We start from the raw sequence: 27,016 nt of genomic DNA, 5'->3' as shown, positions 1-27,016 counted from the left end.
ATATATATATATATATATATATAATATAGAAATTACTGTAATGTCAATTTTTTAATTAAACAAGGTATGGTTTGGGATTAATCCTTTGGCTAAAGTAAAAATAGAACTTTTCTTGCATATTGGATCACTCAATAGATGGCGCTGGGAGCCTAAAATTTTTTACCTAATTTACCGTTAGTGTTTTTAAAAGCGAGAATCACAATTGATAGCTTAAAATTTCCTTGACTGCAGATGGTATGTTCTTTGCCTTTTCGTTTTTCCTTTAGTGCTATTTTATGGTATTTTTTTTATTTATATTGTTATTTTTGTTATTGTATTTTTACTTAGTAGTGGTTATTTTATTCTAATTTGTTTTTTTGTATTTTCCTTTCTGTTTAAATGGTATATCTTTTGGGCCTAATTTCAGGGGATTTTCGGGTCACGAGGAATCATTATTAGACTAATATCTGCATTTCCTTCACAGAAAAAATCCCTTTCTTTGAATCCCTGCCTGAGGGTGACCCTTGAAAAAGTCTTCAGACCGGATACTTTTTTATATTTTTTTTGGTTTAATTTTTATTTGTTTTTTTTTTATTTTCCTATTAACTTGATTTTAATACTTTTGTTTCAATTCATCTGTGTTTTAGAAGTAGCTGCAGTTGCGCTCCCTAAATACTATGAAGTTCTTTTTTGGTTTTAGTTTGAATAGGTAATAAATTTTAGTTGCGATTTCGAAATTGTTTTGTTTTCATTTTAGTTTCGTTTTCAAACTATTTACTTTAGATTGGTTATATTATATCATGCAGTATGAATGCTGACATATATAATGCTTTTCATCAAATGAAAAAAACATTCAAATTTACAGTATGAAAGAACGAAATATATAAATATTCAACATATGATTCTTAACTGGTAAGTAAGCCAAAAATCCAGTTATTAACTTCTTACTGCTAACGCTTGGAGAAAACTAATCCACATTTTTAAAATTCATTATATTAAATTTTTTATTGTCCATATTTATCACAAACAACATGGCGTTTTATAATTTTGCTAATTATAATTGTTTTGATTTATCAGAAATAGTCTGATTATATACACTTATCATTCCTATCAAATTTATTTCAAAGAATAGGAAATAATTCTATTAAAAACATTTAAAAGTTTCAATCCAGAATTCCCATTAAATTTTAGACAAGGCACTATATCACTGAAGAATTATTTGCTGAAGGTCAATCAAATGGCAACACATTTTGTAATAATAATAATAATAATAATTGCTAACATTTATTCTGAAAAATGTATGACAAGAAAAATGGATGGATATATTATTGTTCCAAAACTATCATATGCGTTCACGTATTTTCAATACATTATACGAATTATGAGTGACACTAAATTTTATTTTGTTAATCCAAGTTCCTAATTTGTTAAAAGCCGAGATTAATACAGCATATGAAACGGAAATATCTGTCAAATCAAAACATCAATGCAATTGTTATTGCATTCTATAGAGATAAAATTTCAAATGATATGTCTTTTCTTCCTGAAAATAAAATCCTCCACTAAAAATCTATAAAAGCAAAATCAAAAATTTCACAACGGGAAAAATCACGTATTTTTTAAAAATTGTAAAATTTTTTCCTAAATTAAAGTTTGACATCTTATAATTAATTATCCGAAATTAAAATTTTGCATTATGAATTTTTCGAAGTGAAAATAAAATTTTCAAACACAGATATTAATGATATAATTAACCATTATCAAGATAAAGTTAAAAATATGGAAGATTTTGTAATCAAATTTGATTTATTTAAAATCATGAAATATTAAATAATTTATGTTTTTATTTAATTTTTTTCTTTTTTGAAAATTTAAATTCGAATTTTTTTAAGTTTGTATAATTTTAAAATATACAAAAAAAAAAAAAAACCTTTCGCATTTAGAACATAATATTCTATACGTCTAAAAGATAATACCCTTGTGTAGGGATAAAATGATATAATCAAATTATAGTTTTTGAATGAATCGCCCGAATTTTGTTCATTAAAACAAATAACTGAAAGTTATAGGAAATGTTAAAACCATTATGTGTAATTGGAGTGCATTAATATTTTTTGATAAATTGATTTAATGATTATAGATCTAAGATTTAAAAAAAAATACATAAACTCGTGCACATAGTACAAAATGGCTTAATGTATTATGAAATATTTCAAAATAATTAAGAATGAAATATATGAATAGGAATAAATGTATTAGCGACAAAATATTTAACGTTGCTTTGATAAAACTATAACCTTACGCTTATTATCAAACTAAAAGAAAAAAATTATTGCTATCCATAAATTGACTCGAGCAACAGCGTATTCTTCAACATTTTTGAAAATGAACCCCATAAATACCTATCTAATTACTCTCCCTAACTGGAACAAGATTGTACTTTCAAGTAATTATTTAAACTTCAATAAATAAACATTACTTAATAACCCAATGCAAGGACGAGCGCCAAAAGCTACAGGAAGGAAGATAAAAAAAATACCTCCCTTCGCTTAAAACTGAAACACACACGGCCTCTATTTCACCGTTTACGACTGCTTCCACTTCAGAAGACCACCTAATATTTTACTTCTACTACTTAAGAAAGTTTTCTACTACCTCATACCTCATTTGAGACACATGCTCGCGAGTCTAAATTGAAACGCATGTTTATTATGTGCATAATTTTGCCCCCATTATATTTATTATTATGACTACCTATTTACATTTCCTGCTTTCAACTGTTGCCCAAGTTTCGTTCTGATGTGAAGTTAGGAAGGTATTTTTTTGCCCACACTGCTGTAGCCTTAATATTTTTCTAATTGCACGGAGTTGAGCACTCTTGTGGCTGTAAGTGTTCATATTTAAGTTATAAATGTCCTTTCCCCCTCTTTCTTGGTATGTACTAAGTATTCGAAGAATTTTTTTTTCCACTCTAGGGTAAAACACAGTAATTGCGCTTGTGGGGTAATCTGGGCGAGTTTTCTTTTTCTTTTTTTTTTCTATGCTCTTACCCCTCTACATAATTTGCTTTGCAGTCGTGGAATTTAAATTCCTTCTTCCATCAAAAAATAGTTTCTTTTCAGAATTTTTGCTTGATTATAATCAACCTGCTTGGAATTTTAATTTCGAAAGTTGTTAGAGCAATGAGATGAATTGAATTTGAGATTGAGTAGAGTATGTTTAAAGGTTAGCAAAAGAAATGAAATTGATCATATATTTACTTATATTTCTTAGAGCAAAGTTAATAAACGAAATGAAAATGATCATTTATTTATCTATAATTCCTAGAGTAAAGTTAATAAAAGAAATGAAAATACTTCTATTTTTTAGAGTAAAGTTAAGAAACGAAATGAAACTGATCATATATTTACTTACATTTCTTAGAGCAAAGTTAATAAACGAAATGAAAATGATCATTTATTTATCTATAATTCTTAGAGTAAAGTTAATAAAAGAAATGAAAATACTTCTATTTTTTAGAGTAAAGTTAATAAACGAAATGAAACTGATCATATATTTACTTACATTTCTCAGAGAAAAGTTAATAAAAGAAATGAAAATACTTCTATTTTTTAGAGTAAAGTTAATAAACGAAATGAAACTGATCATATATTTACTTACATTTCTTAGAGCAAAGTTAATAAACGAAATGGAAATGATCAATTATTTATCTATAATTCTTAGAGCAAAGTTAATAAGGGAAATGAAAATGATCATATATTTTCTTATATTTCTTAGATAAATGATGTAATCATAAACTACATGATTTTGAGAAAAGAAGTATTGAAATCAGTCAATGTAAAAATTTTATAACATTTTAGAAGTGACAAGTTTTTTTCTCTTGGATTTAAGCAAATATAGAGAAGTGATAAATCACTTCACAAAACATTAAAATTATTAACATCGAAAGATGTAACTTGTAATATCGAATTAAAAATACATTTATCAATCCTTGTCTTAGAAGTAATATAATTCTTTTTTTAGAACTTGATGCATTGAGTTATTGTCTAGAAAGTATTTCTACGTTCAAACTTCATAAAAAAAATACGTCCATGAGGCTTATTATCATCATTTAATGTTGGTTGTTTCAAGCGTATTTATTTTAAAGAGGACATTTATTCTAGTGCAATAACTTGTGGAATAATGGAAAATTCCAGATTGTAATTTAACTAATAAAAATTATTCTTACTAATAATATAACAAACAAAATTAAATTTGAATGAAACATTTTGTTTGGAATGTAGTTTTGTATAGAAATTCATATTTCTATTTACCTAATTAAGCTATCTTTTAAGAAGCCAAGAGTTGTTTGGATCGCATTTGAATACATTTGCCATATAGATTTTTATTTTTCTGATATGATTAACCAAATTAACTTAATCTATAAATTATATTTAATTTTTAATATGTATATTTTCACTAATCAAAAACTTATGTCTAAATATTTGAGCATTCTTTTGATATCATAAATTTAAATACCTCCTAATAAAAATTCTTTGTGGAACCTCATAATTAAATGTGGAGTTAATTCATCAATCATAATATAATGCATTTTTAAATGACATTTATTTGGATTCATCAAGTATTATTTTAAGTATTTAAGTTTCAAATAATCTAAATCTATTTGATGATCTAATTAAACTATTTTGCGTTTTTCCCTCATAATTAAATTGCACATTAATGCATTAATAATGACTTAAAATAGGTTTTAAGACGCACTGAAAGTGCTTTCAGGTGCTTTTGAAAATAATGATGAATGCAATGTAAGAATTAATTTTAATCTACGAAGTGAACTGAATTAATTTCGACTTACTCATAGTATTTGAATTATATTTAAGTTCAGAAAATATATTATAATCTGTTATATAAGAAACTTATATTATACAAGAGTGTATCTGAAGCATAGATCAATGTAGTAATGATATAATAACTGCACTTAAGCTTATATATAGTTAACGAAGCTTATCCTAACCCAGAAATGTGTTTAAACCATGGTTATATATATATATATATATATATATATATATATATATATATATATATATATATATATATATATATATATATATATATATATATATATATATATATATATATATATATATATATATATATATATATATATATATAGCAACTATATTTTAATCCTCTTTAACTGACAATTTAACCAGAACATAAATTACGTTTAAATCAACATTCCATAGATTTGGATATGCTCTTTACTACTTCATGCATTAAAGTATCCTCTAGATAAATGGGAATTAAAGACGAGTTCAAATGCCACCTTCATCATTAAATGTCTTCTGATTTTAATTCTATACTGAAAAATATTTTATTTTTCATTTATGCTTTAGAATAAAATTAGAAAACTGAAATTCAAACTAACACATGCAAATAAATGTTAACTTAATTATGTTTGAATATAAGATTTGGATAGTTAACTTAATAATACATACAAATAAATGTTAACTTAATTATGTTTGAATAAAAGATTTGGATATGCTCTTTACTACTTCATGCATTAAAGTATCCTCTAGATGAATGGAAATTAAATTACCCATTTTCTATGGGTGATTTTTTTGTGTCGTTATTTAACATAGAATTATTTAGATAGAAAGCTACATAGATCAAAATAAAATAACCATACCATCGTGAATATTGATATACGGCTCCCCAAAAAATCAAAAACCTTTTGTGTATTTTTCGTTTTTGTTTCGGATTTGTCTAATTCGTATTTTAATAGATATCGATTTATTTTGAATCTATAAATTATATTTAAATAAGTATATGTCAACACTTACAGATAATTTAATTCGTCTTGAGTTTTATGTTTGTATAAATATTCCTAAGATTTCGATATATTGTTCGCTTGTTCGTTCGTCAGTGCGTGATTCAGATAAAACACCAGTTGGATCTCTTTGAAAATACCTCTACACTTAAGCTTCATAGAAGGACCTGATAGATTTTGAAATATGACTTTTCATAATGATCATGTATATTTTTCATATATTAATGGATTTATTACAAAAAGACTAGATTTTTATTTTAAATCCTTGAGCAGCGTTTGGATAAGTGATTATATTCTCTCTCAAAGCTAATCTAATACATTTTGAGTAACGTTTCAATGAACATTCCTTAAATTTCAATCAATTATTTGTCTCTTCATTCATCAAAACACTATTCAGATAGAACATTACATGAATGTCATAGAAAATACGTCTGCACTTCATATTTGCCATAAAATACTTGGTGAATTTTGATGCATCGATTTTAGAAAATAAATGCCAAAATTGTCTCCATTTTTCATATTGTGATGGATTTAACATAAAAAAAAGCTTAGATTTAATCTTCATAAATTTAAATTTGTCTTAAATTCATAAACTGCGTTTGGATAAATGGCTATATTTTTTCCTCATATAACTAATTTAATTCATCTTGTATCACATCTGAAAGAACATTCCTTAAACTTCAATTTATTATTTGTCTTTACACTCGTCAAAACAGTATTCAGATAGAACATTGTATAGATATCATTGAACACTTCACGTCATTGAATACGTCTGCACTTCATTTTCATCATAAAATACTTGATTAATTTTGATGCATGGATTTTCAGAAAAGAAATGCCAAAACTGTCTATATTTTTTTATATTATAACGAATTTAACATAAAAAGATAATATTTTGTTTCCATACATCTCAATTTGTCTTAAGCCCATAAACTGCATTTGGATAAGTTGCTATATTTTCTCTCGAATAGCTAACCTAATTCATCTTGAGTCACGTTTGAATCTGCATTCCTGGTATTTCAACACATTATTTGTTTCTTCATTCATCAACGAATTATTCAGATAGAATATCACATGGGTGTAGTTTGAAAGTAGACCTTGAACTTCGTTTTCATGATGAAATGTCTGGTAAATTTTGACTTTGCAAAAATCAAAAGTTTCGATATTTTTGATATATTAATAAATTTAATGGAAAGATTAGATTGTCTCCATAGATTCCTATTTGTCTTAAATTCATAATCTGCGTATAGATAAGTAACATTTCAATCCATTATTTGTTTCTTCACTCAACGAATTATTCAGGTAGAAAATCACATAGAATATCGTTTTAAAGTGCTTCAGCCCTTCATTTTCATCATAAAAGTTCTGGTGAATTTTGTCTTTGAAAATAATGAAAATTCTCTATATTTTTCATATATTGAAAATTTAACTGAAAAAGCTTAGATTTTTTTCTCATTCGATTCAGATTTGTCTTAAATTCATAATCAGAGTAAATAACATTTGAATCAGCACATATAACATGATATAGAGATTTTGATCAGGATAAGTAACATTTGAATCAGAACATATAACATGATAAAGGGATTTTGATCAGGATAAGTAACATTTGAATCAGCATTCTTAGCATTTCAATCCATTATTTGCTTCTTCACTCATCAGGGAATTATTCAGATAGAATACCATTTGAAAGTATCTCAATGTTTCATATTTATAAATGATTTCTTCTTATGATTTTTTTACGAAAGTTAAGAGAAATACGATGTATAGACAAATGGCATTTCAAAATATCAAAAATGTCTTGCATATCTTTCATATATTAACATGATAAATGAATCTAACTTAAAAAAGCTATGTTGTATATCAATAGGCTTGGATTTGTCTAAAATCCATAAACTGTGTTTGAATAAGTAGTTATATTTTCATCCGCATTGTTAATAGAATTCATCTCGAGGTCATGTTTGAGTCAACAATTCTAAGGAATTTGATCTTTTATTTGTTAGTTCATGCATTAAAGCATTGTCCAGACAACATCAGTATGTGGATGTCATTAAAGGCGAATCCATGCGTCACCTTCATAATTAAATGTCAGGTGAATTTAGCGCTCATGGCTTTTCGTATAATTAAAAAATCGTTGAATGTCATTAGTTGGAAATCATTATCGAGTATCATTAAGCTTTTAAACTATTGAGGCCGGAGTCTACCTTCAGCGCCAATTTGATGACTCACCAATAAGTAATTGCTTTAATCAGTGAAGATGACGTTATACCCTATCTATCGACAAATATTTTTTTTTCCTGTCGGCAAACTTTAAATTTAGAAAAGACCCAAAAATGGTTCTTGATGAATCCAGAATCTAGATAAGACTTCATTATTCTTTATTTGGTTCGAATATTAGCATTTTGTCTGTGATAAGACTTAACTATTTGCCCATTTTATTCTAATTTATATCTATGATTGCATTATTTCACTCAATTCTGTAAATTTATTTCAGATATTTGCTTGTGACTTTTCAACATATGAATTATTTAAGTGATTAGGAGATTCTTTTCAGTATTATTTTCTAAATGTAGACAATAATTCACATATAATATTTCTCTTGCTTAAACATCTTGCCTATGTTTTCCCATCATTAGGAAGACTTTTGCGACTTTTAAAAATTTATTTAGGACTTCGACGGAATATAATTTAATAGAAGAACATTCTGGAAATATCTTCAATAAATAAAATTACGAACTCCAATAATTTTGAAAAAGTTTTATAAATCAAAAGATATAATTTCTGAATATCTATTTTGGTAGTTTACTTTGAACATCATCAAAAACTATAAAAAAATAAACTAAATATTTATTATATGCTACAATTTCAGAGCACTTTTTTTTACATGCATTAACACTTGGAAAACCGCTCTTAACTAGGCACGAGCAATATTTTAGTTGAGAAGAAACAAACTTTTCATAATATCGTTTCAAGTTTTTGACAAAAACATCTGATAAAGAATTTTTCTATCTTTAATAATCTCATTTAAAATGAAAATTATATTTATAAATAATATTCAAGAATTTAAGGACTTTTATAATTGAAAAAAAAAATGTATTTTTAAAATATAATAAATTCAATTCAAATAATTTTCAGCATGCTACTATCTTTCCGCATTGTCTTAAAAATGAATCTAATTTTTCAAGCATAATTGAAGCTGTTCGAATTTTTATTATTATTATTACATACTCGCTAGCTTTCTTTTATTTGTTTTTTCATCCTCCAAATTTTAGTTCATGCTTTCAGAAAACTTTTCAAAATGGATAAAATTTTCATAACTATACATTAAATAATTTTTTAAAAAATAAACTGTGCTTTAGTGATTAGCTAAGTTAAACTAAAAATAATAAGTGAGGCATAGATTGAAAATCTATTCTTCCTATCTTCCGGTTGATGATATAAAATAATTTGCTAAGAATATTAATTTATGATAAAATATTCCTGATCATCAAAAATGACAAAGCTTATTTTAGTATCAAAAATAGTATCTTAAGGAAATAAAAACGTCTGAAAGTCTTTCGATTATATAAAAGATACTGCATTAAATTTTGAGTTATTTTTGGACCACCTTCAAGCTAAAGCTCGCATCGATGAGAAAGGCCAAAGGTAGTTTTCTGCTTTAAGTAATATTATATTTAAAAATCTTGTCTCTTTCGTAATGGTTTTAAACCATATGGTCATTGACAAATTCTTGGCTTATATTTTCGGTTCTTGAAATATATATTTTAGGGCAGATTTTTATGAATTAAATTAAATTAAATTGAGTTTCACTGATGTTTTTAATCTAGTTTTTGCAAAATGTTTTATATGATTTAATTACTTTCTAATATAAGTTAATTTTTTAAAAAAATAAGGCGTATGAGGTCCCTAGTAAATTTCTACAGTTCTTTAAGCATTTCTTCAAGTACAAAAGAAAAGCCTAATGTTCTTTTATTTACTATAGGAGAATGAAGCTTTGTTTACAATATACATATCGATTTCACTAGGAGATTAACCCTTTTATGTCAGTTCTTGTAATTCATTGTATATAATATGTAATCAAAGTAAACATTTTTTAAAGGTTAATATATAGTTTTGACGTTTAATACTATTTGCATGTATTTCATTTCAACCGATATAAGAAATTATAACGTGTATTCGATGGGCATGAAAAACAATGATCCTTATTCATGAGGTGTCCTTCTAAGTTCCTGCGATGAAAATGATTTTTATTCGAAATATGAGAGTCAAATAAGTAAAAGATAAATATCAAATAAATAATTTAATTAATAGATAATTTATTATTCTTATAAATTAACATTTTCTGTGCAGCTTTCAATTACATTATTAAATTTGCAAAAATGCTCTGTACTTATTAACTCATTTTAAAAATGTTAAAATAATTTTATATTGTCTATTCGGCTTAATTACTGCCAGAAAAAGTTTTGCAATAGGAACAATTTTGTACTAAAAAAATCATTTATCTTTTTTTTCAGATGACCTAAAGTAATGCTCCTAGTAATAACATTTCTTTGTATTTTAAAATATCTAGATATGATAGCCTTAGCATATAAATTCTATATTTACTGTGCTACACAAAATTTTTGTTTTGATTTCGAATGATAGACTTTTATTTTTGTTTGAATACATACTTCAATTTTATGTTAATAAATTATTTCAAATGTTACAAATATTTTATCCGGAATTTTTCTTCCATTATTGGTATTTTTTTTAAAATTCTTTTATTTGGATATTCAGTAAATTTTCTTTTTAAATATTATAGTTTGTAAAAAGATTATTATTTTTTTACTATAATTGTAAATCATTATTAACTTGAAAAATGAACAATGATGGACATTTTATAATTGTCCCTTTCTAAATTGTAATGCGGTTTTCTGTCATTATAAAGGAATGTATCAAATTCTATTATTGCTCTATATGATTTAAATTTTGATACCTTCTTGTAATGTATCCAGTTTTCTTGTTGAATCAATAAACACAAATTTAAGATGAAAAAATTACGAAATATTTTTGGTATCGCTCAAAGAAACTAAGATGCTGAATAATTTCTTAAATAAAACTTGAGCCCGCTTCGATTCGACAAATAAGTTATTGGTTTATTATAGATTAATAACTTCATTTTTTAAGTTAAAGCTGAAAACAAAACCGTCGCAAAGCTATTTAAATAGAACGATTTAATACCTATAGAAATTTGAAATTCAAAATTACATTCGTAAAATGAGACGGGCGTTAAAACTAAGCAACCCATTAAATTTTCTCACTAGTGTCAGCGAAGATAGATGCCAAATGCAGTTAGCATAACATATTGCCAATTTTGGACAAATTTCTAAATACGTGTTTTCTAGAAATTGAAAAAAAAATTATCTTTGAAAAAATCAATTCAAAATTCTTACATTTGATACTTGTTAAAGAATATGATAAACTAAATATTTTATTCAATTCCAAGCTTAAAAATTATAGGAATATTAATAATTTTGCAGAATAATATTTAAAATGATTGATTTCTTTTTTACTTAATTGGTCTGATTTATTATTAAAAAAGGGAATGACAAATAAAATGGATTAAAAAAGGGCATGATAATTTAATACATCTGATTTACTATTCCAAATGTGTTGCAGGAAGATTCAAATCTAATTATTTCATTTATTAAATAAAAGAATAAATGAAATATTCTTTTCATTTATTAATAATGCTTATTTTACATTTATCTAACCAATGGTTAAATAATTAATAAATTCTTTTTTACTAAAATAATTTTGATAATAAAACAATTTTCAATATTACCTAATTATAAACATTCTTACTTTTATAAACACTATTGTTAAAGATTTTCATTAATTTCTAAGCTGTACTAAACGAATATACTCCATTCTAAAGCTTGAACTCTAAATAATATAAACTCAAAATGACTAAATCAAAAAAGTCAATTCTAAAAATCCATCTACTGTTAATAATAAATGTCTTTCATTATTAGTCCATTTTTTATCTCAATATTTAAGTAGCTGTGTTCCAATCAAGCAACAGTTTTCAATGTTAACTGATTTTAACGTTTTTTTAGTATACAATTAGTTTAATCTACTATCTTTTAAAGATTTATAGATAAACAAAACTGAACAATTTTCACTTGTCTGTCTGAATTATCGATTAGCATATCCAAATATGCTTTCTGAGAAATAGAAATCATCTGAATGAATTAAATTTTGTAAATGAAGCATCAAGAAAGTCTAACGTTTTTTTAGTATGCAATCTATTTAATTTTCTTATTTTTAAATTTTTATGTGTGAACAAAAATGAATGTTTCTCTTGACTGATTATTTGATCAGCATATCCAAATATGAATACTGAGATATAAAAATCATCTGAATGAATTAAACTATACGAATGAAGCATCAAGAAATTAACATTATCTTATTATTCTCAGATATTATTAGTGGTAATTAACCCTTATCGTGGCAAGATTGCTTTTTTGAAGAAAATAAAAAAAATGTATATAGGTAGCTATATATTTTGTATAGTATACCTCATTTTGTATAGTATACCATACATACAACTTTATAAAAATTATTTTATAGTGGTAGTATATTTTTATAAAGTTGTATGTATGGTATACTATACAAAATGAACATAAGGGTTAATTATAAATTAATACTTCAAAACTGCATTTAACAGGATCTAATTGAACACATTTCAGATAAAGTTTTATATTTGAACAAAAGTGAATATTTTTATCTTATCTATCTGACTTTTTGATCAGCATATGAATCCTGAGCAATGGAAAAAATTGCATTTATATACAATATATTTCAAGGTCTTATTGAACTCATTCCTAATACTATGAACTTTTGCTTTCTCTAAATCTATGCTCTAGTAGAATCCACGATACGGTTACAGATTCTGATTAAAAATTCATAATTTTTTCAAACAACTTCAACACATTTTATTTTTTTCAATGATATGCTCTATTACTGCAGCCATTATTTAGAAACAGTTTTTCGTACAAATTTCTTCGTTCGAAGGTGTGTTCGTAAACTCACCAATAAGAAAAGCAATACTCAGATTCAATAAAAAGGGAAACACATGTTACACAAAACAGGATCCAGTCAATATATATGCAACAACGCCTGAATTATTCAAAGGAGGAACGTTTTCACAAATTCAGTTGCCCACTTTTGCTCCTAAATTTTATGTATCGTCTGTCTGTGACGTCACCGCTGGATGAATAAAATAGGACTTGTTGGATTGCGAAGAATAAGAAAATGGGTTATATTGTACTCCCTCAGAGGAATTCAACATGTATTTGAATGTATTTCAGAAGTAAATGCACAGCTTTTGTCTGCTATTTCACATTTCTATTTTTTTACCCGAACGGATTTGTTAACGACACTTGAGGATTTATGTTACCGATGCCAATAAAGAATTTTGAAATGAGATGGAAAAGTACCCCGATGTATTCCGTTCTTAGGGTATCGATGGGAAAAGGCACTTGAAATTCCAAATCATAGTCTCTTTTGCAGGAGATGTAGTTTTGACCTTGTTTACCAATGATAAGGAAATGGGATTTTATAAAGCATTTCTTAAAGTCGATGTAGCATGTGTTCACTTTTTAAAGCTCATCTGATGTTTAATTTTCCGAGGGGGAATTTCTAGACTTCTTAGACAACTGGCTTGTGTTACAGAATAGCAGCAATGTTTTTATTGAACAAATGATATATTTCTACTAAAAATAAAATCTGGAGATTATAAAACAAAACAAAATAGTCAAATGCAATTCTTTTCAAGCAAAATTTAAGTACTCTCTTTTAAATTTATCTGTAAGAAGATCAATATTTTTGTAATGTCTTTTTATATAAATTTACAGTTTTTATTGGTGAAATTTAGAATTTATGTTATTAAAGACAGCAGAAAAGTCTCACTAATTTTTTTAAAGTTCATAAGTTTATCAAAATATTAGATAAAATTTAAGCACATTTTGGATGCTTTCATATTATTATATCTTTGAAAATATTAATTCTCAGAAATACCTTTTATTTCATATAGTTGCTCAAAACATTATATTTTTATTGATGTGAGTTTCATTTTACCTCAATTTTTTTATAGTTAAAATTAATTTGGCGCTAAACTTTTAAAATTGATTTTCATGTTAAGATGAAATTTAACCTAATTTATTGTTACCTTTAACATTGAAGAGCGCACGCTTTTTAATATTTAATTGCTTTTAACTCCAGTAGCATTTTATTTTCACTTTTATTTCTCAGCGAATTTATATTTTTAATTTACGTAGTAATTTGGAATAGATTCCAAATTCATATTTTTCAGTCTCATGGGATAATATAGTGACATTTTAAATAAATACATTCCACATTAATGGATTAAAAATAGAGAAAGTCAATATTTTCTAAATACAAATTTATTTCTAGAAACGGCTCGTTAAATATAAATTTCGATACGAAATTTGTAATATTATCTCCTTAAACGGAATGTGCTTAAGGTTACTTATAACATGTAGATAAAAAAAAGTGAAATTAGGTATCACAAACAATATATAGTAAAACAAATATAATAGAAGGAAAAGTAGACGTATGTAAAACAGAAGAAATATTGATGTAATAAAACATTGGAATCTAAATTCAAAGGCATACTATTCTTTTAAATTGATATTAGCTCCAAAATTGAATAAATGGATTCTCAATTAAAAATTTACTTCAAAAAGAATATCTTAATTTAAATCATTTGTTCGTTTTAATTTTATTGTAATAAGTCTTTAATTATGATTAATACTTAAAAAAATAAGGAAGCATTTGAAGTATAGAATAATTAAACAGTTTTAAAATATTTAATTTTCAAGTACTGCATGAAAAAGTAGCAATAAGCGTAAATGTATATTTCCTTATTTATTATGACATAGTGTTTGCAATTTATTTGATTTATTTAAATTATTTTCAATCCTTCTATCTTCTCTTAATATTTTAGAGTTTAAAGGCCAATTTTTTTTTAAACTTTCCTTTATTTTTCTAACTGTCATAAAGTTTTCACCTCATTTCATTATATTATTTAATTAATAAGAATAGAAATTTGATATTATTAAGAAGTGATTCTGACTTTGAATAAAAATTTCTAACAGTAAAATGTTTATATCTCGAATGAAAATTCCAAGGATCCTAATTTTTCTAAAGGACGTTAAACGGTTACATGATTATTCAAATAATGTTTTTCAAAATTTGAACATGAGTATGATACGAATATATTTTCAGCACAAATGTTTATTAAATTTTAAAAGATTTTTGGAGGTTTTCATTTATTATATTTGAAAGCTATGGTTTACTTCCAAGTAATATTTTTCTTTGATAATTGAGATTTTCTATTTTCTTCAAGTCAACAGATTTCAGAAATTTATTATTATTATATTTGAAATTGCTTTTAATTTATATTATATCTATATAAAATGTAATATTTAGCTACATTTTATGTGGTACGAAAGAAAGTTCGGAAATTAAATTAATATTTGTCGAAATTAGCTCTCAAATTCAAAAATAAGCATGTGATTTTAAAAGTTTATTCTATGCTTCCTCTCAAATTTGGAAATGGAAACATATCTTTATGCAAATATTATTTCATTTATTGTTAAGGTGATTATGAGAATTTGATATTTGATACACCATTATGAAAGAATTATGATATTATTTTTAAAACTAGAGAATCATTAAATTTAATGAATCAGCTGCATCACAAGTAATTTCTTTGAATAATTACTGATACCTTCATTTGCCATTGATGCCACAGATTGTAATTTTTATCATGTATTAAAAATCTTTTCACCTTAAACAAATGGATATGTTTTCACTTTCATGATGAATATAATTTTAATTCAAATTTTGTATTTATTTATTAATTTTTCATTTAAAAAATAATTTAATGCTTTAAATTGGCGACAAAATAATTATAAATAACTAGCAAATTTTTTTCTCATGTAATTATTAATTAGTTATGATTAGTTATTAGGTAATTCCAAATTTATTCCGGATTTAATCAGTGTTTAACGATTAATTATTTTTTAAAGCTTCAAGCATTCATTCAATCTTTAACTATCAGCTGAATTAATTATTTCGAAAAAAAGAATTCATATTCTGATTTTATTACTTAACAAAATAAACATGGAACATTATAAAATGATTTTTTATTTTCACTAATATTGCAATGTTTAATTTTAATATTTAATCTACTTGAAATTTTCTATGATGAACTATGTTCTGAAAGCAAATATTATTTTATAATCTGGAAATTATGTTTTTTTTTCTTGTTATTTTTAAGCTGTATGTATTAAGATGTATTAAAAAAGCCGTTTTAAAGCTGTATGTATTAAAATTAGTTACTGGAAAGATTATTAAATGTTCTTATATTTTTTTCAAATATTGAAACAGCACGGTAATACGGCATAAGTAAATAATTATATCTTAATTTCAAAGCTGAAGTACAGATAGATATTACTAATTCGAGTTTACAGAAAATGATACTGCTACTGCTTTCGCTTATTTTAGCTCTAAGTATAAATTTCATTTAATTTTGCTTTTAATTATTCCAATTAGCATTTAAATTTAATTATTGAAAATTGCACTTATTAGAGAAAAATTGCACTTTTAATTATCACGAAAAATTCTTTTTTCACTGTTTATCGGAAATGTTAAATATACTGTCTTGTCACATGATTATTTTGGCATAATAGTCTATCATGCCTATAGAACTTAGTCACCTTTAACTAACAGTTGGATACTCGGAAGTATTGCTTGTGTTTATTTACTATTAAATTTCTTATGCATAACTTGTTGTTAATATTTAAAACAACAAAGTAATTTCAAGCATCAAATTATGATAGACATCAAAGTCGTGTAAAGTTAATAGCCGTATACTTATTCTGGTTATTATGTGCATGAATTTAACTAATAGAGTCAATTACCGTGATCTCATATTATCAAAATACCTCGGAAAAACATAACTTTCACTTCTCTGAAAATAAATTGTCTTATTCCCCATGTAAACTACGTAGATAAGTTTTACTCTCTTCTCCAGTTCTCAACAATGAAATGAACTCCTAAAACTGAATATTTGTTTAAACAATGCGAAAGGTATAAATTTTATTACAACAATTCTGAGTTTAAGTTGAAAGTCATTTAAGAGGGAAAATTACGGATGAAAAAACACCAATGTTTAATATTGCATGGAAAGGTTAGTTATTTGGGGATTATTAAATTAGGGTTGGTAATGTATACAATTTCTGAAATAATTAAAAGGTATTTGTCAATGACGTTATAACATGATTGAAATTGCGAACCCATATTAAATGAAATCGCTTCACAAAATATTTTGCCATTTATGTCTATTTCTTTTATATCTAAACTCGAATTTTTATATCACAGTAATTACTATATTTCAGAATGTTGCTATATTTCTATCGTATTCCCTCATTCCAGTATTAAATTTGTTTCAGAAATATGATTTATTCTACCGAATTTATATCTTACATTTATAAAATTTTATCAGTGTGTGGTTTGAGAGTTTAATTGTTGCTATCAAAATGATTAATGAGCCTCAAATATATGATTATTTTGTCCATTAATCATAGTCTGTGTCTGTTTATTTTCCAAAAAATTACTCTGTATTGACATTTCTAAACTATAATTATTTTTAATATCAAATTAAGAAGTTATTTATTATAAGAATAAAATATATTCTTGATTGTGAAAACTGTTTTTTTGGATATGGAATATAAGTATTGTTAGAAGACTGTACTGTTAGAATTTAGAATTCTTCTTTTAATGATCATAGATTTAATACGACAGCTTTAAATATTCCATATAAATATTGGCAAGTTTTGTAAAAATAATATTTATTTCATTTTTCTTTATCACCATTAAAATATTAAACACCTGCAAATTTCAGCTGTGACGCGTTTTTGATTGATATTATTTTCAATAATTATCAATTAATTTTAGTGAAAATGTACTGAAACATTGGGAAAAAAATTTAGAAACATTTCATTTTTTCCGAATATCTGTAGATTCCAATAAAAATGTATTGAAATCAAGAACAATTAAAATTATTTCTAATAATAAAAAATATCCCTGATGGCATTAATATAATATTTGATATTCGAATCAATCGTACAATTTCTTAAAAATTAGTTAATACTTATCCTTAACCAATTTATATCACATATACTTTAAGAAAGTTTTTGCAAAATGTATGGGGGAAAATTTATATTTGCTTTTAAATTATATTTAAAAATAACATAAATAATGAAATTAATGTTATTGATGAAAGATATTTTTTTATACTTACATCGTTCAAAATCTTACATTTAAGTCATTGTCACATAACTCATCTTTCATCTTACGTTTTATAATTTATAATTTCCAATAAAAGAGATATCATTTATATTCTAAATCTTTGTATTTTCTTAAAAGAGAGGTGCATTTCAATAAAATGCGTAGTTATAATTGTTTTAAAATTTTAATAAATATGTAGTTACGAAAAGAGTTTTCTTTTTTTGAGAAAAAAAGTTAAAGATTATAAAATTTAGTTTAAAATCAATTTTGTAAAAATCAGTTATCAGTTAAAGTTCAGTTTTTTAAAATAAGTTTTATTTTCGCAATTCCTCATTTTAATAAATTATCATAACTTGTTCTCAAAGAAAACCATGAAAAAATATTGTTGAATGTGATTTCATAATATTTTTTGTTTAAATGAAAATTTGTTTTATTAGAAAACGAAGGGAAATGCAGATATCTAATACAAAATTAGATTTTGCAGAATGCAGATAGAAATGCAGATATTTAGTTCTTGGTCCAAATAAGATTATTTCATCTTGTAATTGATTTAAATAATATTATTTTAAAATTACATAATTTATTAAGGAAAGAATATAAAGAAATCTTTAAAAAATTCGTTAAAGGCATTAAACTAGAGTTTTCATTAAATTATTTTCTGATTAAAAGTCTGTTAAACTTGAAAAATTTACAACTTATAATAAATGCAGCCAAAGTGTAAAAACAAAATATATTCGTAGTATTTAGTAAGTCATATTTAAAGCTAAACTTAAATGGACGGATATATTTAATTTTAATTTTTGATTCCTGATTTAAAATCTTAAGTTGCAACGCACAAAGCTTAATTAGGTACATCTAGCGTCTATATTTAATCCAATCTTGTTACTAAGTTCTTATTTTCCTTTTATAAAATTATATTCCCAGTAGCTATATTTCAAATGAAATCCACTTTTAACAGAAATTTAATTTTAGAAAAGATATCCTCAAAATATTAAGTTATATAGTTTTTTACCTTTAGTTGGAAATCGGGATAAGAATTAAAGAATGAAAAGTATTTAAATTATCTTCTCAATTTATTACTGATACTTTTATGAATTTACTTTTTACTATTTTTAGTTGATTTTATAATGCTTCTAAAATGTTTTACTTATATATCTAACGATGTATATATTACTATGGAATAAGTTAAATAATGATATTATTTTCATAAGGAAATATGAATTCAATATTTACTTCTATTTAAATTCTTTCAAATTTTATAACATATTTGCCTTTTGCAAATAAAAGAATCTTTCATATTTTTGCTTTAAAAGTTGCATCGTTTTCATTTTTATTTGATTCCACTTAATGCTATCTTTCACATAATACTAAGCTTCAAAGAATTCTACTCAAACAATATATCTCTACTAATAATAAAGAAGAATGTATCTGTGTGTGTTGATGTCTCACATGCGAGGTAGACAGAGTTTGACCTAAATTCAGCAAAATTAATACATGTATATTTCGGAGAGTGAAAATATACATCTGGAAACGATATCTATACTATTTTAATTAGAATTTAATAAAATAAAAACTATTAGGAATTCTTGCATTTTTAGGTGATAAATTCCGAATTTATTAATATAAATTTCATATCAAATTAAAATTCAAAGAAATATATTTTATATGGTACCAATATTTTTGCCAAATAATTCTTTCATTTTCTTGTTGTTGTGACTTATGGCACTTTACAAGCCCGCTGACAGTTATGTGTCAGCAATTTAAGCCGAGTTAGTGTATCTTGTTTTTTCAGTAGTGCCAACTAGGGCCAAGAGTACGACTTAGCTAATTTATGCGTCACATTCCTTTGCATAATCCTTTTTTACAGGGGGGCACATTCAAACACCTCACAGAATATAGAAGAAAAACAACTATACCGTATCCGGGACTCGACCCCGGGACGCCCAGATCATGTAGAAGACGCGCTACCCCTATGCCAGGAGGTCGGCATTCTTTCATTTTACTTCTTAAATTATATAACGCTTTTTTTATCGTACATTTCATCGTTGGAGTGAAACTTAAATTGATTTCACCATTTTAATATTTCAAGCTATATTTAACAATATCGATGATCAAGATATGAAGAATCGTATCGTCTTATTTTTCCGTGTAGAGCTTTCTTTAATAAAAGCTTGGAAATTTATGCAGATCGGAACTAAGATTTACCTTCAGAATTATGTGATTGTGAAATTTTTCTAATGTTGATCCATTTATGAAAATATATATTTTTTCCTGTGATATAACTGATTGAGTAGATACAGACAGAAAATTAGGGAAATGCATAGCACAATGAACAGGACGTCGAAAGACTTGTAAATCGAACTACCAAAATTTGAAACTTAAAAATATTTTAATGAGAAAGATACTGTTACACAAAATATTTAATTGTAATTTTTAGCAACGATTAATCCCGGAGAAAGGCATCTAGTGAATAATGAAAATGGAGTTTCTCATTAAATTATTTGTACATTGCTGTTGATCTAATTATTCGGACATTGCAATTCAGATTTTAAAAAATTAAAAAAAAAAAACTTGTGCGCAAATGTCTGTTGCAACATTCTAAATTTAATAAATTTTAGGTCTTTGGATAGTTCTACTTAGTCTTAGAGTAAATTATTCAGTGAAAAATTCAATCTTTTCACTGAATAGATTGAATAGTTTAATAGTAGGGAATATGCGAATAATGGACACGCTTAAGAATGAACAAAATATTATTACTATAAAAATAACATTCGGCATATTCTCTGCAAATTACTAAATCATTCGATCTCTTTACAGAGGAGGACATTTTAATTACAGCTACCACATTTGGCGCATAATCCCTTCTTAGAAAATATATGTCTATTAACAAAGAGGTTCTGAATATTTTGATTAGATATTTAATTAAAAATATTGAATCAAAATTTCCAGACAGGTTTTTTTTAATAACTTCCGAGAATATAATTGCACAAAAACCATTTCTACACTTCTTTGAAGTTAAAAAAAAATCAGTGATTTTTGAAAAATCATTGGTTTTATTCTTCTATAATTTTCCTTTAATACAATTATAATTTTTATATTAAAAATATTAATACATTTTGAATCATTTTTTATTTTGCAACAGCATTTTTCATTGTTTTAATTACCGGATTTTTTTAAGTTCAAAAGGATCCCGACTACATTAGTTGCATTATGTAGGATGATAGCAGGATGGAACAACAATTTTTTAAAATAAGATAAAATCAGATGAATCTTGTCAAAAATATTGCAATGCCACAATGATTCGGACAAAAGATTTGAGCCTCCTTTATTTATTCTTTAAAGCATAATTCTATTTAGTCTAGAACATTAAAATATGACGGCTAGATTGTTTAGTCCTTGTGCGCTTTATTTTCGAGTATTTACAATTTACATGTTCATCCTTTTCACTGTTGCCATAAAAATGTTATGAATATTTCGAAGAGTTTTTCATACTTTTATTTTCTGTAAAATACATAAATGTATAACTGTAATAGTCAATACATTAAATACATTTTTAAAACTTGTAAAGTCATTAAATTTTTTTTCCTTTCTAATCGTTATTATCAAAAAATATTTGATTAAAATTGGAACATAATTTTTTCAAGAAATAATTATTTGTTGTTATTCGATAGTAATTTTTTGATTGTGATGCTTTATTAGTATTTTCATACGACCTAAAATATATTATCGATTTAACTTTTTTCAATTATTTTATCGAGTGTATTTTACTTCCTGCCTGAAGCATTGCATTTAAATTTGTGTATAAAATATCAAAACTAATACTTAACATGATACCTAATTGGATGATACAGAATTTTTGTAATTTTTTACAGTATTTAAACACCCGCAGTTTTCCCCCCAACGAATTAGACTCTTTCTTAGAATTGTAAAAAAATTTAAATTGAAAATGAATTTCAATGTCATTTTAATTCTAAATTAGCCTTAATGTGAAATAAATTCTGACGCAACCTATATCTGTTATCTGCTTAACGTATTGCTACATAAATATTTTTTCAGAAAACTCATTTACGTTTTCATTAAAATTAATTATTATAGATAAAAGAAAAGAATTAAAATAGGAGAATATCATATAATAGATTTTATTTCCAAAACAAACATTGCACCTATTTTTAAATAAAAATAATTGTTGAGAGTAAGCTTAGGAATTTGCAAATATAACTGGCATTGTAAAATAGCTCAATTCAGTTTGTTTGTTTTTTACTTCTTAAATTTTTTTGCAAATAGAAATGCAAATATGTAAAAATTATAATGCTGAAATATTATGCATTTACAATACATCAAACTAGAAAAAGGATTTGGTTTTATTCTGTTTAAATAATAGGTTAATGTATGCACAGAAATTGGTTTAATTACTCATTGCCAAATGGCAACAGTCAAATGTAAATAAACCATCGTACGAACTTGTTGGATTCTTCATTGAACGCTTTTACAGCTGTTCTTAATTCAACACTTTGCTTGGCTAATTAATGGAATTAAAAAATATTATTAGAATTGCTCAGAAAAGAGTTCGATCCATTAAGTCAGAAAAAATAAACGCAAACGAAATCACAATTCTGGTGTTAGAGAGTTTAATACAGCGCGAAAATAGGCTTAACCGTCGTCAGATAGGTTATCTCTATGACTTGCGTCATTAAAATATAAAACCGATTATTTCATGCAATATGATAAGTTATTTCATGAAATAATTAGAAGTTCTATGAAATGATTGAATTATGCACTTCAACAGTTCTTTATACACTTATTAATTTGCTTGAGAAATAATTTGTTATAGATTTAATCATTTTAGTCACATATTTATATTTTTAATTAATAACGTGTAAAATTTTAACACATATATTCCTTATTATTAGTTTAACATCTTAAAAAGCTAGTATTCTGGACGAACAAGGTGGTCACTAGAGAGTTTTTATATTAACATTTTTAACAATATCGCATTGCTCATCAAGATGTTAAATGAACTTAGAAAAAAATATTAAAGAATGTAAAAATTGATGAATAATTAATTTTATCGAGTGAACAATGTAAAAAAAGTGTTTCAATAAATTTAACTCAAATCTTCATCTCGAAAAAGTTTGCTTTTTCTTATAACTATTTATTTATAAGAAATAGGAGAATTTCATATTTTAATGTTAAAGCATGAAATCACTTATAACTTATATATAAATATACTTTTGTTTACATATAAATTCTTAAAAATTATAATAGTATATATTAAATTCAGATAATTATAATTCTCAGACAGACTAGATTTTGGATCTGCCTGTAATTGTTAAAACTAATAAACTAATGCAAATCACATCATCGATAAAAAATAATGAATATTTTATAAATATTGATGATTTAGATAGATATAAATCTTACTTATAAAAATCGTTTTCTAAATTTGTTTTGTTTGCTTTTTTAATAAAATACATGAAATTTTAAAATGTGTGTACATTATACATGCATCAATTATTTATTTATAATTTCACCTTTAGGATAAATTAAATAAATCTTTCAGGTTATTTTTTTAATTAAATGTATTTTATACAGAAAGATTTAAAATTAAATGAAATTATAAACCAATTTAGGAAAAATTTTATGTCTGACGTTACAATTAGATACAAAGCAAAAGTATTTAAAAATATCAAAATTTGTAGAAAAAGCGTTAATACTCATCATGTATGAAAGTCAACATATATCAATCAAAATTTTGCATTCTAGAATGATATTTAGTTAAAACGATTATGATTATCTCTTTATTGCAGTTACATCGATTACTAAGTCAATGCATACAAAAATCAACTGTTGCGTCGTAGTAGAAGATGTATTCTGTTTTTGAAATACGAGTTTTGTATATCACTAAAGTATCATGGGCTATTATGTAAAAATGCTACCTATATTTTTCACTTTTTACAAACATTTATTACATTTAGATTATATCATTGATTGAAGTGAAATTTATCTCGGTTTTCAGCTTTTGTTAACATTTAAGAATCGATTCACACACAAGCAGAGGAAAATGGTTAGTCTTCATAATTTGTTTGTTTACAGGAAAAAAGGTAAATTTTCAAATATTAAAGTTCGGATGTACATTTCTAATTGCAGAATATCCAAGCAAAGATTTAACCTTCGGCATTTACAGCAATATATGCAAAAGCTTATTGACATTTTAGTAAAGACTAAAGAATACAAAAAAAGTTTATTTAGTTGACATGAAACTTTAGTTTCATATAACTAATTTCATATAGAGTAAAAATAATTAAACTATCTCATTTTTTCCCATCAAGTAACGGTTTTCTGTTGCATTTACTACATTCAATAGTTAACTTAATGATATCGTTTTAATTGATAACAATAATTTGATGAAAGTTATTCAAAGCAAAAGTCTGACTTGGTTTTTCGTTGAAATCTCACTAATGCAAAAATAACGAAAGCTTGATTACAGTTTATTATTAATTCTGTAGTAATGAATGTATGAATTTATGTAAAAAATGGGAAGCAATTTTTTTTATTTAGGAGAATGAATTATAATAAAAAAGTTATTTATCAGAAATAGACTAATTTATTATTACTTAATTATTAGTTCATTTAATAACAATAATATCAGGAGTTTCTTGCAGTTAAATAAATAACATAATAAACATAATAAAATATTATTGCAATTATTTTTTGATTTTATGAAAAAATGTTGTTAAAAAATTATAAATTTGTTTACCTGAATAATAATCTGAATGTTTTGCTAATATGGAAGTTAGTTTGATAGTTTACGCATTTTAGAATAAACATATTTAAATCTTCCTTTATATTTTGCATGTTTAAATAAATACTCGAAGCATTGATATTTAATTTCTCATTAAATAATTTATTATTATTTAAATGTAATAAATACAGGGTATTTTAGGGAAAAATTAAAGCATATTTTTACAGTGATTTATGTATCTGTCCTAATAAAAACTGGATTAAAAGCCAGAACCAGAAATTTGTTTATGTAATTTACTCTTTCACACTTCCTACTTCTATTTAAAATAACAAATTAAGTAAGAAAATCCTTCCTTGTAGGTTTGATACAGAAATTATTAACATTCACCTTTTCATTTGAATTAAAAATGATGTAAATATATATTCATTAACTTTATAATTATTAGTAAGCAATCAGTTAAGAAATTTCTTTTTATAATTTTAAATAAAGTTATGGTAAAAACTTTTGTTTCGTTGATGAAAATAATAATGCGACGTAGTCAAAAATATTAGTTTTTAACCTAATTGATTTCATTTTTATTATTATAAATTTTATTTCTCTACCCCAAAAAATACTATATTTTGCAAGCATTGTCACAAAAAGACTTTAAAATTCATTTTTAAACTGCCACCGTTCGCGAGCGAACCTATTAACTCAGCTTTTAAACGAACGCTCTTCCCTTTCTTCTCTTTTAAACTCGGCTTCATTCTTCGATTTTTACACGCACCGTTACTAGATGAGGAAAAAGTGCAAACAAAAAAAGAAAAGCAGCCTTACCGTTAGTATAATGGACTGTGAGGCATCTATGCGACGGGGACATGGAGCACGGAGGGGCGGTCGCCCCCTCAGTGGGGCCAGAATGCTCCCTGTAGGGCCACCTGTTACCATGGTCCACGGGATACTTGGCTTTCTTGACCAGGAAAGATCTCGGCATGTTGACCGCATCCGGCTATGGATAAGACGCCCCCACTCCTGCTCCAGATTCCAGCGGCGGCATTTCCCGAATCCGGGAGAAGGTCTTCTTCGTTGTTCGCTTGTGGAGGGGAAGGAAGGTTTTGGTCGTCCGGGAAAACCGGACCACGTTTCCGGAATGGGGGGCTGAGCAGAGATAGAGAGAGGACTGGCCGACCAGGCGACGGGGTTTGCGCAGTTGTGAGTGGATTCAGGGGGGTCGAACGAGTGATACCGTTCGAGAGAGGGGGAGAGAGGACGATGGGTGGGGGTGGAAGGGTGTCAGGCTGGATGGTGGCGCCCTCTAGAACGTTGGATGTGTTGGGGAGAAAGCGGTTGTAAAGGAGTCTCTGCCTGCGCAGGGAAAGTGTAAAACAGGATAAAAAAAAAGAGAAGGGGAGATATATTAGAGTGTTGTTTTTCCACCTGTACAATCTGATTCGATGTTTATATTTAGAATCAGTCCACGAGTAGTTTTATAAATAGTTCGTTTGGTGTTCGAAATCTACTTTTTTGCAACAAGCGTTGATTTGATGGCTTAAAATTGAAATTAACTTTTCAGTAATTGCAGAGATAAATTTGATAAATTCTGAAATACAAATAATTAGTAGTAACGCATGCTTATTTAAATCTGCGTTTGAAAGAATAAATAGCTCACACTTGCTGATTGAAACGTATTTTTTTAGTAAAAAGCGTTGATTTGGTAACTTGAAATTAACGCTTTTATCTTAACTTTTCAGTAATTGCACAAATAAATCTGATAAATTCTGAAATGTAAATAATTAGTAGTAACGTATATTTATTTAGATGCTACGTTTGTAAAAATAAATAGTTCACGCTTGCTGTTTTAAACGTATTTCTCTTGCAAAAAGCGTTGATTTGATAACTTAAAATTGAAATTAACCTTTTCGTCCTGACTTTTCAATATTTGCAGAAATAAATTTAATAAATTCTAAAACGTAAATAATTTGAAATGCATGTTTTATTTAGCTGCTGCATTTGAAAGAATTTATGACGCTATAACAAAAGTTCTGAAAAATGTGATTATTTTTTATACTTTTTGATATATCACCAAACATGTGATAGTTATATTATTTACAAAGAAAAAAATAATCCAAACA

General features: G+C 25.6%; 1 protein-coding gene across 1 annotated transcript in view; it reads right to left on the bottom strand.

Annotated features, from left to right (window-relative positions):
• LOC129967136 (transcriptional repressor scratch 1-like) overlaps positions 1-26,082 on the bottom strand; it is an 84,944-nt gene extending 58,862 nt beyond the window's left edge. Inside the window, exon 1 of the mRNA XM_056081820.1 lies at positions 25,722-26,082. Coding sequence (XP_055937795.1) covers positions 25,722-25,878 — 157 coding nt within the window. The 5' untranslated portion in view covers positions 25,879-26,082. The remainder of the gene's footprint in view (positions 1-25,721) is intronic.
• Between the last annotated feature and the right edge of the window lie 934 nt (positions 26,083-27,016).

The sequence above is a fragment of the Argiope bruennichi genome, chromosome 4 (assembly GCF_947563725.1).
Source record: "Argiope bruennichi chromosome 4, qqArgBrue1.1, whole genome shotgun sequence".
Lineage (NCBI taxonomy): Eukaryota > Metazoa > Arthropoda > Arachnida > Araneae > Araneidae > Argiope > Argiope bruennichi.
This window is presented reverse-complemented; position numbering and strand designations above follow the sequence as displayed.